Here is a 17111-nt window from a genome sequence, read left to right on the forward strand (position 1 = left end):
TAAGAATTTGCAGTCACACCTGCAGATAACTGAAGATCCATACCGTTATTTTTCCTCATTTCTAATTCAGACCTGCTTTTCTATTTGTCTTCCCTATTCTAGCAACCACCGCCACACCTATATTCACTTAGTCCTAGGACAACTGTCAACATTTATTACTATGTCCCAAACACTGTTAGATATGGTACATGCACTGTCATTTAGTCTTCCTGGCCACTCTTACAGAAGGATGATTATCTCTATTTTACAGATAAGAAAATAGAGGCTCAAATTGATGGAGTAACTTGAAGTGTCCACAGGTATTGTGGCAAGAGTGCAAATAGGAATTCAGGACTGTCTGACTCTAAAACCTGTGTTCTTAAACATTGTGCTGTACTGCTAACTCACCACAACCCTGCGAGTCTTCCATGGTCAATTCAGGTGTTCTATCTAATTGGTCTCCAAATCGTGTCAAATCTATCTTCAAAACTTCTTTTGAATCACTTCTCTCACAGCTGTCCCCATTGCCACAGCCCACATCCTTCATCCCTACTCTGGTTGACTAGCAGCCTCTTGTCATTGCTTCCATTCTTCTCCCTCCAGTCCATCTGTGCTGCCTCAGAATGATCTGTGAGACCTCAGTCTCATGCTTCTCCCCTCAAAATCTTACAGTGCTTCCTCCCTTACCACAGAATAAACTCCAAAACTCATAAGCCTGCCATTCAAGGCCCTAACTGTCTCCAACTCCTTCTTCCCCATCATTCTGGCTCCAGTCATTTGAACTATTGGCCATTCTCTTTTTTGCTTCTGTGATTGTGATCATGTTAAATCCTTTCACCTCTCTCAGTCTGGTTCTCCATACGTAAGATGGTGGTGAAGATCCCTCAGGTGCTTATCTTCCAGGATTTCTTGAGGTACAGTCACTACAGCCCTTCTTCGTCTTGCTAAATGCTTTCCTAATGTTTCCAGTATTCAATACTCATTTCTTTGTAGCCAATCCTTTTTTATTTATTTATTTAAATTTTTTTTTAAGGAAGATTAGCCCTGAGCTAACTACCGCCAATCCTCCTCTTTTTGCTGAGGAAGACTGGCCCTAAGCTAACATCCATGCCTATCTTCCTCTACATTATACGTGGGATGCCTGCCACAGCATGGCATTTACCAAGTGGTGCCATGTCCACACCTGGGATCCGAACAGGCGAACCCCAGGCCACCGAGAAGCGGAACGTGCGAACTTAACCGTTGCACCACTGGGCAGGCCCCTCCAATCCTTTTTTAAAAACTTTACTTTGAAATAATTTTAGACTTATGGAGGTGTTGCAAAGATAGTACAGAGAACTCCTGCATACCCTTCACCAAGCTTTCCCCAGTGTTAACATCCCATATAACTTGATACAAAACTAATAACTTGACATTAGTAAAATAACACTAAACTACAGCCCTTATTCAGATTTCTCCAGTTTTTCCAATGTCGTTTTTCGTTTCCTCTAGTCTGCGACAGGTCTTCATTCATTCCTTGTCTTTCATGACCTTGATATATTTTGAAGAATCCAGGTCAAGTACCTTGTAGAATGTCTCTCAAATTTGGTTTAATGTTTTCTCGTGGTTAAGGCCATATATTTTTGTGGAAAAATACCACAGTGGTGATGTGCCCTTAGTGCAAGGTATCAGTGAGCACACATCAGTATATCCTATTACCAGTATTGTTAACCTTGATCCTGTTGTTACGATGGTATCTGCCAGGTTTCCTCACTGTAAAGTCACTATCCAACCCTTGTAACATGCAGACATTCCTGGAAGGAGCACCAAATCCTTCCCCAATTAAAAGAGGCTACAGTGGAATGAAAATTTGGAGTTTGATCAACAAGCTCCAGAGTCTCGAAGAAACAGCACTTGTAAAGGAATGCTGCGGCTACTGGAGATAGTGCGTGCGAGTGTTCAGCCAGTAATGTGGCACAAGGTTTGCTAAATGGCAGTGTATTTTAACAAGTTGTTTCTTGCTAAAGAACCCAAAATTTTCTGTGGCTTGCGGGAGTATAAGGCTAAAGGGCAGAAAACGGGACAACAAAAAAGGAAGAAGAGTCCCCCTTTTATTTTAATTTTTTTGGTGAGGAAGATTGGCCCTGACCTAACATCTTTGCCAATCTTCCTGGTTTTGCTTGAGGCAGACTGTCGCTGAGCTAACATCTGCCAATCTTCCTCTATTTTGTATGTGGCATGCCACTACGACGTGGCTTGATAAGCAGTGTGTAGGTCCGCTCCGGAACCCGGGCTGCTGAAGCAAAGGCTGCAGACTTAACCACTATGCCACCAGCCGACCCTAGGGAGAAAATGAGGGAGAACAGAGATGTTAAGTTGCTTCTCCAAGGTAACACAAGGGATGGGGCTGAGCACTCGGAGTCCTAAATCTGCAGACTCCCAGGCTAGCCCTGACCACTCTATCTCAGAGCCTTCATGGAATATTCCCAAGAGGGCCGCTCTGGAGACCCCAGAGACGCTTGACTCCAGCCCCAACTCGGACTTTCCCGTCTTCGGCGTCTTTTGGCTCCGCGCCTCACTTTGCCTCGATCTGGGCACAAAGAGGGTCTCAGCAAATCCCCCTCAGCGCCTTCATACTCTCCCATCACCCTCCACCCAGGGCTTCCAGAGCCAGCTCAGACCTCGATGGAGAGTTGAAAGCCTCTTCTAACACCTCGAACCAGCGTCTTTTTCGGCACAGAGGGAGTTTGGAATTTTCCGTAGCTTAAGTGCTCCTTTCGGACAACGCAGGGCAAATTCCCCACGAGCCCTGGAGAAGGGAAGCACCGCCCGGCCGCCTGCCCCACCCTGGCTCCTGATAGGCTACCTAAGCTGTCCGTTTTGACAGGGTGCTCTGCGCAGGCGCGGAAAGGCACCGGGACTGGGTTCAGTGCCTGCGTCGAGGAGCTACCGGTTCGGCTCGAGATGGTGAGTGCCCGCCCGGGGCTTGTGGCTGGTGGCCCCCCGCAAGCACGGTCCCCCACTGCCCTGCGCTTGGCCTTCCATTCTCCGGGGGCGTCTCAGAGCGCCGGGCAGGGAATCCGCAGGGCTGGGCATCCGCAGGGCTGGGCGGGGCCGGGCCCGAGCTGACTGAAGGGCGGAACCGGGGCAGCGCGGGTCTCCAGACCCGGACCGAGGAACTCAGGCGGGGCCACCGGATCCTGCTGCCACTTGACCGGAAGCAGGAGAGCTCTGGCCTCGGGGAGGGGCTGACGGAGATAAGGAGGCCGGCCCACAGCCCCTGCATCCTAGGATCCTGGGCTTTGTTGCACGATAACAATAATGATACCGTGTCCTGGAAGCGTATGTGTGTCAGGTACTGCTAAGCGCTTCCGTGTCTTGGTTTTCCTCCTCACGACAGCTCTGTGAGGTAGGTGCAGCCATTATCCCCGTTTGACAGACTTGGCATCTAGAGCCCCGTCAACCTAAGTGCCTTCCTTGCCCCAGGAAATGGCGGAGGTGGATTTGAACCTTAGGAGCGTGACTGCCGCCTTTCTGTCCGTGTGGTTCTTTCGAGCTGCCGGGACTTGGTGCTTGAGTCAGAAACGGGCGGGGCCCCCCTTGGGGAGCCCAGGGCCTCCTGCCAAGCTGGCTGGAGCTGTGGGCTCTTTACACCTTTCCAAATTTATTTTCTCGTGGTTTTAATCAAACTTGAAAAAAAAACCTTGAAAAGACCTTTTGTATGGTAAACCATGTGACTGTACTACCTTTTCAAAAATCTTATTTAAAAACTTACAGCCTATAAGAAAAATTGAAAAGGAAAAAGAAATAGTACTATGACCTAGAGGCAGGCACATAATTAGGCATATTACTTCTAGTCTTTTTCTGTTCAGTTTTTGCTTTATATAGTTTAGGTCCTTCTGTATGTACAATTGTGGAGTCTGCTTTTTTCACTTATTCACCGCAAAGAATGTCTTCACATCACTGAAATCTTGCAATAATGCATCAAACGTGTAACTTCATCATTCACGTCATTTTTTTAAACTAAAAAAAAGTTAATTTTTAACAGGTAATACTTATACACTCTAAAAACATAGTCTGCAAGGATCTAAGTGAAAAATAAATCTACCCAACTCTGACCTCCAGCCTCAGTCCCCTTCAGAAACGAACATTGTTACTTTCTTGTATATCTGTACAAGCACGTATATGCCCCCTCTTTTTCTTACACAAATTGTAGCTTACTGCAACCTGTACCATGCTACCATGTGTTTATACTCATAAAAGCAAAACATATTTGGATGCACGTTTTAACAAATTGAAGCAGTACCAAAGTCTATCATGTAGAAAGTGCCACTTGTCACTATCTCACTGCCCTATGGTAAGGACTGTTGGCAGTTGGGTCTCTTTCCTTCCAGATTTGTTTAGTGCATAAGCACATTTATATATAACCTGTTTGTTACATGAAACTGGAACATATATGTTTATACATATTAAGTTTGCTTTAGGCTATATGTATATGTATCTTGTTCTGCAACTTTATTCCCTTAAAAATATCATTTTTCCGTGTCAGTATATACAAATCTTCATTCTTTTTAAGAACTGTATAGTATTCGTTGCAGTATACGCATTTAGGTGGTTTACAGTTTTTCACTCCAGACAATGCTTCAGTAACTGTTCTTATCTTTTTTTTTTTGCACTCATGCTAGTGTTTATGTAGGAGAGATTCCTAGAAGTGGTACTTCTGGCATGAATATTTTACATTTTGGAAGAAATTGCCAAATTGCCCTTTAGCACAATGATATAAAAATCATCCGTAATTCTCATCTGGTTTTACTCCACCACGCAGCTGTTTTCATCTTTGTATGTTCTCCTCCCTCTTTGTTCACATACCCATATTTTTCAAGATGTACATGCTAGTTTTTCTTTTTTGTTTGCTTTAATGTCCAGAGATGTTTAACCTTGTTGCTACATCACTTTTGTGATGAATTGTTTTTGGTGACTACGTAATAGTCAGTGAAATAGTTGTACCACAGTTTGCCAAACCATTCCCCTGGTGTACATTTGAGTTGCTTCTAGTTCTTCGTTATTAGAGATAACATTGTGATTAATGCCTCTGTAGATGTAAAGTTTGTTTTCTTTTTTGTTTGGTTTTTTTTTTTAGATTTTTTTTAAAATTTTTCCTTTTTCTCCCATAGTCCCCTGGTACATAGTTGTGTATTTTTAGTTTTGGGTCCTTCTAGTTGTGGCATGTGGGACGCTGCCTCAGCGTGGTTTGATGAGCAGTGCCATGTCCGCGCCCAGGATTCGAACAACGAAACACTGGGTCGCTGCGAAACACTGGGTCGCCTGCAGCGGAGCGTGCGAACTTAACCACTTGGCCACAGGGCCAGCCCCAGGAAAAGAACTTTTGAGGCAAAGGGACCAAGGCTTTTATGGTTCTTGCAGTAGTAGTTTCCTGTGGCTTTCCCGGTAGCATTTAAAAAGATACCTCAGTATTGCTGTAATTTTTCATTTCTTTATTTACAGGGAGCAGTGAACATTTTTCTATGTGTTTGTAATTTCTCTTAGGTGTATTTTCTATATTATCTTTTTTTACCTTTTAGAGATATGCTATTTTTGTTAATCATTTTGTATAATGTTTTGGAATTACTCTTTTGTTATATTTGATGCAGATGTTTTTCTGTTCTTTTGATTCATTTTTATTTTATAGAATTAACATTTTTGTGCTTAGAAGTCAAATCGGTCACAGTTCTTTTGTGAATCATTTGCTTCACACGCTTATCCCTCCTATGCTGAACCGATAAATAATCCTGGAGTTTCACTGCTACTTGTTTTTCCATCTGTCAGCAACATGCACCTGGAAACTAGAGAAGTCGGGAGCTTTGTCCCTTCCCTGGTGCAGACACCCATGTTAATAGTAATAAACCCAGGATGGTGAGGATACCAGTCGGGCTCTCTCTAGGAGCAGGACAGGAAATTGGAGATGTGAGCTGACCCTGGGGGCTGCATATGCACTCAGATATTTCTGGTGCCAGTTGACCGGCACTGCAGGGATGACAAACTTTGAAGCAGAGCTGCCATGATTTGGCTGCCTGACTGTTGAATGTCCCTGTTGCTGCTTGTGACTTTTTGGCAACATTTGTTTTCTTTCTTGGCTCTTTAGGGCTGAACTTGAGGTTTGTTTTAAGCAGTTTCTCCTGAACCCAGACACGTAGCTGGTGCCCTGCACCTCCTAGAGACCCCTCTAGAGCTCATGGCCCCCACTCACCAAGCCTAGCCCCACCCTAGTGGTGGGGGCCAGGTTGGAGAAGCTATTCTCGAGTCTCACAAGAAAAAAAATTTTATTAAATTTGACTACTTAAAAATTTTAAACTTCCGATTATTGAAAACAAACCATAAGATTAAATGAAAAAGTGGGAGAAGTGTAATTTATATGATGGATAACAGTCTAATATTTCTAACACGGAAGAGTTTTTGAAAATCACTAAGATTTGTAGAAAAATCAAAAGACTCAAAAAAGGAGAGATGCAAACAGTAAATTCTGTTTTAACTTCATTGATAACTCTTAAAAATTAAAGAAAACGTGGCTTTCTTTTATTTGGTTTCTGCGTATCAGTTAGCAAAGAATCAAAAAACTTGGCAATACTGGCCATCTCTCTATTCCTGAAATATGCCACACTTGTTCCCACTTCCCTGCCTTTGCTTTCGTCCGTTGCCTGGAGTGTTTTTCTTTCTCATCATTTAGTTCTTGGCGTAAAGATTACATCCTCAGGTGTTCCTGACCACACTAGCCAAAGTAGCATCCCCATCCCCCCCAGTCTTGTCCCTGTACCCTGCAAGAATCTTGGTCACTTGTTTTTTCAAGGTCTCTTCCACCAGAATGTGAGCTCTCTGAGGGCAGGGACTTCATCAGTTGTGGTTGATGGTATATTCAGCTCTTCTCTTGACTTACTATGTGTCCTTGGGCAAAACTCTTCTCCTTTCTGAATCTCAGTTTCCTCGTAAAATGGAGATTGTACTAACCATGAAAGGTTCGAATGAGAGATGTGTCTGAAAACACTCAACCCAATATCTGAGTAGGTACTTAGTAGGTCAATGTATGCTTGTATGTCCTCCCTTTCTGGTGTGTGTGTGTGTCTATTTGTTAAGCAGCAAGATCTTAGTGGCTGGTTTTTATTAAACATAGGATTACCTAAACCCTAGCTCTTTTTCACACTGGGTACTATAAGGCCGTGTCCCCCTCCTATACTTAAAAGGATTGATTTTTGTAAAACATAGTTGCAGAAATGCTTTTTATTTGTTCCTTAAGTATTTATTGAGCCTATACTGTACCAGGTACTAGAGCTACAAAGTCTAGGTGCCTGCTCCAGGGTGCTCCCGGAAGGTCTGGAGGAGGAGACAGATAGGAAACAGACAGTTACACTCCATTAAGTAAGTGCTATGAAGGCAGGGTGCTGTGAGTACCCAGAAGAGGGGCAGGTATCAGAGAAGGCCTCCCACAGGAGGCTCATGTGCTGGGTCCAGAGAGTTGGGAGTTAGTTACATCAAGTAGTGAGGAAGAGAAGGGTGCTTTCTTCAGAGAGAGTGGCACATGCCAAGGGCCCCAGGCTCAGGCAGGCTGTGCTTATTCCTGAAGTCCATTCTCCACACAGCAGCCAGAGCTGTCCTTTTGAAACATCGGATCTTGTGACTCCTCATTCAGAACCTGATGGTAGCTCCCCAGATAATCCCCATTAAAACTCAAAAGTCAGGGGACTGGCCCCGTGGCCAAGTGGTTAAGTTCACACGCTCCGCTTCAGCGGCCCAGGGTTTCACCGGTTCGGATCTTGGACGCGAACATGGCTCTGCTCATCAAGCCATGCTGAGGCAGTGTCCCACATGCCACAACTAGAAGGACCCACAACTAAAAATATACAACTATGTACCAAGGGGCTTTGGGGAGAAAACGGAAAAATAATAAAATCTTTAAAAAAAAAAAAAAGCCATTAGTGTGGTTTACCAGGCCACAGAAATCTAGTCGGATCCTGGCTGCCTCTCATCTGGCCGCCTGCCACTCACTGCACTTCAGCTATACTGGCTCCTTTACTTTTCCTGGAACATGCTGCTTTTCCACCTCAAATGTCAGCTTCATGAGGGCAGGGATTCTTGTTATATTTTGTTCACTACAGCATCCGCAGGCCTAAAACAATGTCTGGCATATAGAAGGTACCCCTATAGTTACTGAATGCATAGCAGTCTTACGGAGTTTCATCTCTTTCATTTCAGCCTCACTCCAACCTCCAGGGGACGTTTTGGACCTCAATTCTGACATCTTTGGTTTTAGCTTTCTTTCCCCTTCCCTGCATTGATTGCAGATTGATTGAGCTGTCCTAAATTGTCATCCAACTTAATCTTATGTATTCTTATTCCTATAATGTTGAGCATGTCAGAAGCCTGTGGTCCCCATAATAGAGAACTCTCTCAGATACACAGAGAGAAGGGTTAAAAAATGTTTTTTAATAGAATAAAAAGAGGCTCTTTTGAGAAAAAGAAAATAAAACCTTATCTATAATTCCCTGTTCTCAATGTGGCTTTTTATGTTTTTCATAATCCCTCTAGTTCTCTTGTTTTCATGTGGTTGCAGTTACCAAGCACTTTATTTTTGCATTTAGCTGTTTTCGCTTAATGTTATATCATTAACCTTGTGCTGTGGTATAAATATTCTGATCACTGTTGTTAATGTGTGTGTTATGTTCCATGAATGGACATTCCATAATTTATTGGCCTTTACCCTATTTATTGGGCATTTTTGGCTCTTTCTGGTTTTTGCTATTGCACATGTCACTCAGCAAACATCTTGCTGTGTTCTTGTTTTAGTTCTTTTGGATTACTTCCTTAGGATGAACTTCCAGGAGGGTTCCCAGGTCAGACTGAGTACTGGGTGGTATTGACCACTACCATGCTTTGTCCCTCTTCTCCAGAATAACACACAGTAGGAGCTCGGTGAAAGTCTGTTGAATGAATTATGATCTCGTACATGTGTGACCCACTCTACTCTCATGTCCACAGAGCTAACCCTGTCCTTTTACCCAGGTTCCAGATTTTAGTGGCGTCAGGCTGTTTGCCATTTTGTAGGAGGAACTTGTTTGCCCTTCTCTTCAGCATTTGAGAGTATTCTTACATCATTAGGGAGTGGGTGGTGGTGACTGGATTGTCAGCCTTGTGCCTACTAGAAAAACAAGAATTCTTTGTGCTATCTCCGTCCACGGTTTAGAAGCTCCTCCTCCCAGGCCAAACTCATTAGCCCCTGGGGGTGGGGAACCACTTTCTTTTGGTGAATTGAGCCTCTGTTTTCAACATAGTCCAGCTCTCAGCCTTTGAGGAGCTTCTGACTGGATTCTGGACCAGTGTGGAAGGGGCCTGCTGTGAACAAGCACACTACAAGGCCAGTTTCCATCCACAGGAAGAGTTAGGCCTAGTTCACTTAAGCAGCTGTTTATTGGGCCACAACTCTGCAGACCATTGTAGAGGCTCTCTAAGTAAAACGGTATCGAATGCATCCCCAGAGAGGTACAGTCATGAGTTTGGGGAGTCAGAAGTGGGCACAGACTCCATTGAATTGGGGATCAGTAAAGGTTTCATGGAAGAGATGATGTCTTAGATGGCCTGGAAGAATTTATTGGATTTCAGCAGAGAAGAGGCCTTGTTAGGGTAAAAAGATGTGGAGACAGGGAGGTATAGGCATGTAGATGGAGAGTCGAAGGAAGGGTAAGAGATGGGAGTGATAATATAGAAGGCCTTGCATGGCAGGGTAAGGACCCACTGTCTGATTGTCCTCTCTTTACAAATGCTGTTGCCAGAGTATCCCACCCTGACTAGTTTCTGGAGAATCAGGTTTTACGAGCCCCTTCCCCAGACACATTTCCTGTGGCTCTATGCCATGTGTCACACTATCTCAGATGCCAGCTTATTAAGTCACTGAGTCTGTCCTTAAGGGGGCATTTTACTTCCTTTGGAATGTTTTCAGTTGTGCTATTTGGGCCACAAATGACAACGTGTCTCCTTCCTGTTAGACACCACTGTTTGGGTTTTTTCAAATTATCAAGAGTCCTGTCCCCTAGGTATACCAAATAAGAGTCATCAGTGTGTCTGTACTCCCAGGAATGGTATTTCTATTCTGCTCCCAAATAGCTGAGAGGGGAGGGATAATAGTGCCTGGTGGGCAAAGGGCCAGGAGCAACCCTGTGGGAGCAGATGATTTAGGTCCTGGTAATGATCTAGGGACCACTCCAAACAGGCCTGGGGAGCTTTAAGGAGGTGCCCAAACATTACTTGTTTATTGTTGGAAGACAATGTGTGATTCATCTGCCAGGAGTGTTGAGGGAGTTGATCCAGCGGGCCCGGCCCCTCCTGACTTTTGTCTTATTCTCTGGCAGGCAGAGGTGGAGGAGACACTGAAGCGACTTCAGAGCCAAAAGGGAGTACAGGGAATCATCGTGGTGAACACAGAAGGTACGTCCTCCCTGCTACTATCACCTGTATATGGTCAGGCCCCCAGAAAACAGCCCAAACATACCAGAACACTTGCTATTTACTAAGCCCCTTCATGTATGTGATCTATTTTCATCTTTTTTTTTTTTTAAGATTTTATTTTTTTCCTTTTTCTCCCCAAAGCCCCCCTGGCACATAGTTGTATATTCTTCGTTGTGGGTCCTTCTAGTTGTGGCATGTGGGACGCTGCCTCAGCGTGGTTTGATCAGCAGTGCCATGTCCGTGCCCAGGTTTCGAACCAATGAAACACTGGGCCACCTGCAGCGGAGCGCGCGAACTTAACCACTCGGCCACGGGACCAGCCCCTTCATCTTTTTTTTTTTAATGCCTCCGGTGTCCTATCACTATTATTGGGATTCTGAATTTAAAGGAAGTAAAAATTCACTTAATTCCACTGCCCTGACCAATCATACTTTTCAGTATGCTATGCTTTTTCAGTACTTATCCAGGTGCATTTTCTCTTGGTCATAATTATAGTTGTTACATTTTTGCATATGTTTACTCATGAGGGGTTTTTTTTTCCCTTTATGGTTTACATAAACAAATTTTTTTAACTGCCAATATGATGTTTTATTAACCATTCTCCATTTATGTTTCTACTTTTATGCTAGATAATACTCTGGTCAACTTTGTACCTATAGCTTTTCCCTCCTCTTCTGGGGAGTTATTTCAACAACTAGAAGAGTACAGATAGTAATTTTCCCAAACTTCAGAGACATGGTGAAGAAGGGAACTAACATTTATCACATATCTCGCTGGGCCAGGCTATGGGCTGGCACTTTACAAAGATATTATTTCACTGATCCTTAAAGCAGCCTTATTGTCTTCATTTTGCAGTGGAGAAAACTGAGTCTAGAAATTTAATTGATTCATTCTGCCATTACAGAGCCAAGATTTCATTCCAAGTCTGTCTGAATGCACTTGTGCTCTTTCTCCCACACTGTGCTGTGAAGGACCAGAGAATGGCTGCTGGCCTGGCTTGTGGCCCAGGCCATGTCCAGAGTCACCTAGCTGGGCTTCCCTGGTTCTCTAGCCCAGTGCATTCAGTCAGTTCTAATTTGTTCAAGGCTCCTTGAGAGCCCCTGTGTGTATATGTTGGCATTCTAGGCCTTGTTTTGGAAAGGCAGAATTCTCAACAGTGCCTACTTAGAGCAGAATGAAAGTCACCAAGGGTGGAAAAGTGCAGATAGCATATCCTCAGTCAGAATGTTGTTTTCCAAATCATCAGATCCTGGCCAGTCCAGAGCTAGGCAGAGCATGCTCCCCAGCTTTGTCAAACTCTAATCAAACCATGTGGTCATTGCATTCAAAGGAGGCAGCAGGTTGGGAGCCGTAGAACAGTGTGGGACGCAGGAGCAGTTCCCAGCTCAGGTCTGCTGCTGATCAGCTGGGTGGCCTGGGGCTTCCCCTTCCTGAACTGTTCAGACCTCAGCTGCCCCGAGTGGAGTGGTTGGTCTAGGTAATCTCTTTTGGGTGCTTCTTGCTTCAAGACTCAAAGACTTTTTTTATCAGTCCGAGAGAGACCAGCTCCTGGGACTGGACATTTTTGACCTCCCAAGCTGGGACCCGTAGGCCTCCACCAGTGTTCACAAACCACAAGCCTTCATTCTTGCCTTAAAACTGCCCCAAAAGTAGAGCTTTTTCATTGGGAAAATACAGCCCCAACTGCTCACCTTTTGGATACTAATGAGCACTTCTTTTTCGTATGCTAATGTGGCAACATTGCACTTTAGCTAAGAATATGGAATGTGGTACCAGACTGCCTGCGTTTGAATCCTGACTCTACTTACTTATCAGCTCTGTGGTCTTGGACAAGACATTTAACTGCTCTGTTCCGGTTTTCTCATCTGTAAAATGTGGATAATCATACCACCTTCCTCCAAGGGAAGATCTTAGAACAGTGCCTGATGTATAGTAACTGCCATCTAAATGTTAAAATTATTGCATGTGCACTTTGATTTATTTTTAATTTGTGTCCCATTCGCAGAGCTCCCACTTCAGTCTCTCGTTTGCATTTCACACAGTGACCCTGCAAGGCAGTTTGCCCCGAAGCGGAGAGAGGTGAGGTGACCTACACAAGGTCACCTAGCTGTGCATAGAGTAGTCAAAACTCACTGCTCAATGGGGCCTTTAAGCCCTCTGGAAGCTTCCATTAAGGATGATTAGTTAGGGATCCCTATTTTCCTCTCTAGGGCTTTCCCACCCCAATGATTCAGCTCAACTGCCCCTTCCTGCAGGATGCCTTCCAGGATCACCCCAGCCCAGAGTGATTGTTCTTGCCCCTGAACCCTTGTCCCAGTCACTAACCAACCCCCTGCCACTGCCTTTTGACATCCCTGCCTTGGCCAAATTCAAATGATGTTTCATAGTAAAAGTGTGAATTTAAGCAGACTTACCAAGAATTTAAGGAACGTTGCATTCCATTTGTACCTCTCCAAGCCCCCTGCCATCCTCTGCTGCTACCACATAGGGCAAAATAAAAGACTCAGATGCGAAAGGTCCACAAGGGCAGGGATTTGTCTCTTGTGTTCGCTGCTGTATCCTCAGCACCTAGAATAATGCTAACACAGAGTTGGTGCTTAATAGCTGTTAAGTTTTGTTAATATTTTTTATTGTTGATTGATGGAGCTGCGTTTGGTGGAGGACCTGGCTATACAACCTGAGAGATCTGAGCCTCAGCTTAAAATCATGCCTCCCCAGTGACCACCCACTTCTGCAGGCTGCACAGTCCCCATTTCTGAAGGCAGGGGCTTGGAGTCGGCAGCCTAATCATTAGGCCGTCTTTGAGTTGTCCCCAGCTCTGGCATCCTGTGAATCTGGGATTGATCTCTTGTCTTTATTTGAAATTCTCCCCAGTTTTGGTCCCTGTCCACCCACACCCCCCCACCACCTCCATGTTTTCTTTTGTTTTTAAAGTGAGCCAACAAGTAGTTAATTTCTTGTCTCAAAGGAGACACACCCTCTCACTTGGTAGAAATGTGATCAAACTCATGACAGTATTTCTCTGAACTACTGAAAGTACCCCTTGTGACCACTTATTTATCAACAGCAATAAAAGCTTAATGCAGGCTTTCTAAGGACACTGTTGAGCAGGTCAGACCTGGTCCTGGCCCTCAGGGAGCTTACAGTCTGCCAGAGGACAAACATAATGATCACTTCCATAAAGGTGTGATGGCAAACTTGAGTAACTGCTCCAAAGGAAATTGTGTGGTGCTAGGACATTAGAATGGAGGCACTGACCACATCTAGGGGTGAGTAGAGCCGCCAGAAGATGGAGACCTGAGGGACCAGTGGGAGTCTTGAGAAAATAGCAGAAGGAGGGAAAGTTCCAGGCAGAGGGACCTGAGAGGTTGCCTTGTGGTATATGAAAAGAGAAGGTCAGGAAGTTTAATCATCCAAAGTTTGCCAGGCCTTGAGACTGACCCCTCAAGTTACCTGGGGGATGGGATTTATTGTGTGGGTGATGTTCATAACAAACCAACATTGATTACATGCATATTCTTGCTAAACATTCTTAAATTAATTAAGCCATATTTAATCCTTACAGCAGCCCTGGTGACTTGGTGGTCTTGTCCCTTAAAGGCAAGTGATCACTACAACCTGTTCTCATGGCTTCACTTGGCTCAAAACAGCCTCTCTGACGCAGCTGCTTCTTTTGACACTGTATCCTCCTCTGCCCACTCTCATGTTCCTATCCCCTAAGAAGATAAGGTTGAGGTGGTTTCTTGCCATCCATTGGTAGGCCTGAGGGTGACTGCCTTTGGCTGATCCCTAGGCTGGTCAGTTGTGGGCCAGATTAGCAGAATCCTGACCCAAAATCCAGCCATTTATTTGTGAGGAGCCACTTGTGCCACAGTCATCAGCCCAAAATCCAGACACTTATATGTGAGGAGCCACTGAAGTGCCTGTCAGCTGTGGGCGCTTGGGGCCTCATCGATGGAACCTTCTGTTGACATGCCACGGTGATTCATAGACACCTGATGATCCAGTTGTGACCTGAGGTACCTGAAATTGAGCCCCATTTCTCACCTCCATGACAATAGGCATCGTCCAGTGAGGGAGGTCCATTTCATAGTTCATGGCAAGGAAGCAATCCTCACAACAGAAAAGGCTTGATGCACAGTGGTGTTCACTGCAGAGTAACTAAGTCAAAAATCAAGCCTAAGTACCCACTAATAGAGGAATGATCAACTCTGTGGAATGGCCACTGTGAGCTCTTTGAAAGCAGTAGCAATGCTGTTTACAAGGGTGATGCAGACAGAGAAATGGGCTTTAACTTGGGAGGCACGATCATGTATAGAGGCAGTGTGTTTACAACTGGACCCTAAGCCTCCCTTAGGAACTGGAGCAAAACACTAGTGATGGTTATGTCTTGGCACAAGCTGACCTTTTTTCTTCCTACTTTTCAGTATTTAAAGATTTGTAAGAGTTGTCCTCCTTGTTCAGGTTCTAAGTGTTCTGAATGATAGTCTCTCCTGTTATTGCTGGAAACCAGTCAAGACAGTGTGGCACTGTGAAGGGAGCCCAGCAGTGGAGCCACCAGCCCTTAGTTTGAATCCTGGTCCCACTGCTTATCTGCTGTGTGACTGTAAACAGGTCACCTCACCACTCAGAGCTTCTGTTGCCTCATTGGCGAGTGAAGATGGTGACACCATGCTCAGAGTAGATCTGGGCACTGGCGCTGACATACTTGAAGTGTTCAGCACTGTGCCTGTCAAGCCCTTAGTAAATAGTGGCATTGATTGTTAACTGCCAGTCCAGTACTATAGAATTGAAGGTATGGGGTTGGGAGCTGGGCAGAAAGGGGCTCCAACATCCTGCTCAGTCTCTGTCTGCTCTCCCTTCAGGCATTCCCATCAAGAGTACCATGGACAATCCTACCACCACACAGTATGCCAACCTCATGCACAACTTCATCCTGAAAGCCCGGAGCACCGTGCGTGAAATTGACCCCCAGAATGACCTTACCTTCCTTCGAATTCGCTCCAAGAAAAATGAAATTATGGTTGCACCAGGTAAGAGGTCTTCCACATCCCCACTTAGGAGCAGACCCTTACAGCACATGTTCTGTAGCTTATCAGGAAGGCTTAGCACATTGGTGTCTCTACAGGTTCTACAGAAAGGGCTAAAGAGTTGAGGGTACAGAGTTGATTGCCTCAGAGCCTTGCCAGTCTCTGGCTGGCATCCCCAACAAATATGCAATCCCAGTGCCTCTAGGTCAGACCCCTTCTTGGGTTCTAGTCCGCAGAATCGTGGTCTCCTGGGGAAAGATAGATACATAAGCATGATACAGTGTAACCCTCACCTTGATGTTGGGAAATTCAAGGAACACTTGGGAACATTAGAGGAGGGTGTGATTAGGCCTGCTTGGGGCAGTCAGCAAAGGCTTCCTAGAAGAGAGGACATTTGAGCTGAACCTTGAGGGCACAGGAAAGTGTAAGCAAGGTGGAAGGGCAGGAAAGCTATGTTTGAAGGAAAGAGAATTCAGTGATTATAAACCAAAGCATAAGGCAAAAATACTGTATATTCATTTTATCCTCTCCCTGGGCTCTCACACTTGCTGTCCTGCTGCTAGCAATGCTCCCATCCTCCCTTTTCACTTGGCTAACCAGCCTGCTTATCTGAATTTTTAAGTCTATCTCCCCCACTAGACAATTCCAAGAGGACAGAGTCTTGTAAGCATATAGTAAGCATTCAACAAATATTTGTTGAATAAATAAATGAATGACTCCCTAAACCTCCCTCCCTTGCTGACACCCCACTGTGGGTATCAGAGGTACAGTCAGTAGTGGGGATAGGGGTCAGGGATGTCTGTGGAGCATGGTATTGTGATTTGACAACTTGACACACCCACTTCGATATGGCAAAAAAAAATTCTGGGTTTTGATGCCAGAACTCCTGTGGGCAAGAGTCACTGACCAGAGCCTCTAATGTGACCAGCCACATTAGGGCTGGGTCAACTTAGGATTTCCATAGAGCACCAGCCCCACAGGAGCAGTCCCCAGCATAGAACAGTCCTAGCTGCTATGTGTTTGAGGTGGGCCCTTCTGGGACTATATAATTAGCACCCCACACAGTGATATTACTGAATTTAGAGCTTAATTATTTGGAAGAAAAGACATTAGTATTGCTAATTTTGTCTGTTTTTATCAGTGGCTTGTTAATTGTTTCTGTTTTTATTAGTAAATGATTTTTTACTTAGATTGCTTAGCCACAGAACTGTTAATCATTTAAGATCTGATTCTTCCCAGTTGTAACAGCCCATTGTCATGGAAGAAGCCAGCTTTAGGCTTGAATCAGTGGACCCAAAGCAGAGGTCCTGCATGTCTGTCCTGTTCAGCAGGGGGCAGACCAGAGGCATTCAGAGCATCTGGGTCAAACCCAGCTTACCCGACCCTGTTTTTGCCTTGGCTTGGGCAAGTCATTTAACTCTCTGAGCCTCTGTGTTCTCATTAGTAAAATGAGGAAACACTAGTGCCTGCCTCATAGAGTGATTCAAGGATTCACTGAGGTGCCATAGGAGAATTGGTTGGCTCAGGGCCAGGCACATGGAAGCCTTGGTAAGTGTTTTTGATTTGATTATTAACTGGGCAAAATTGAAACACCCTGCGTCTCCAGTTTTCTCTTCTGTAAAACGAGGGCCA

At 44.9% G+C, this 17111-nt stretch overlaps 1 protein-coding gene across 1 annotated transcript in view; it reads left to right on the forward strand.

Moving 5' to 3' along the window:
* The first annotated feature begins 2829 nt into the window (after positions 1 to 2829).
* Positions 2830 to 17111, forward strand: part of DYNLRB1 (dynein light chain roadblock-type 1) — a 15479-nt gene continuing 1197 nt past the window's right edge. Inside the window, exons 1-3 of the mRNA XM_046679565.1 lie at positions 2830 to 2925; positions 10353 to 10428; positions 15315 to 15482. Of these exons, the coding sequence (XP_046535521.1) occupies positions 2923 to 2925; positions 10353 to 10428; positions 15315 to 15482 (247 nt within the window). The 5' untranslated portion in view covers positions 2830 to 2922. The remainder of the gene's footprint in view (positions 2926 to 10352; positions 10429 to 15314; positions 15483 to 17111) is intronic.

This window comes from Equus quagga, chromosome 12 (assembly GCF_021613505.1).
Source record: "Equus quagga isolate Etosha38 chromosome 12, UCLA_HA_Equagga_1.0, whole genome shotgun sequence".
In the NCBI taxonomy this organism is placed as follows: domain Eukaryota; kingdom Metazoa; phylum Chordata; class Mammalia; order Perissodactyla; family Equidae; genus Equus; species Equus quagga.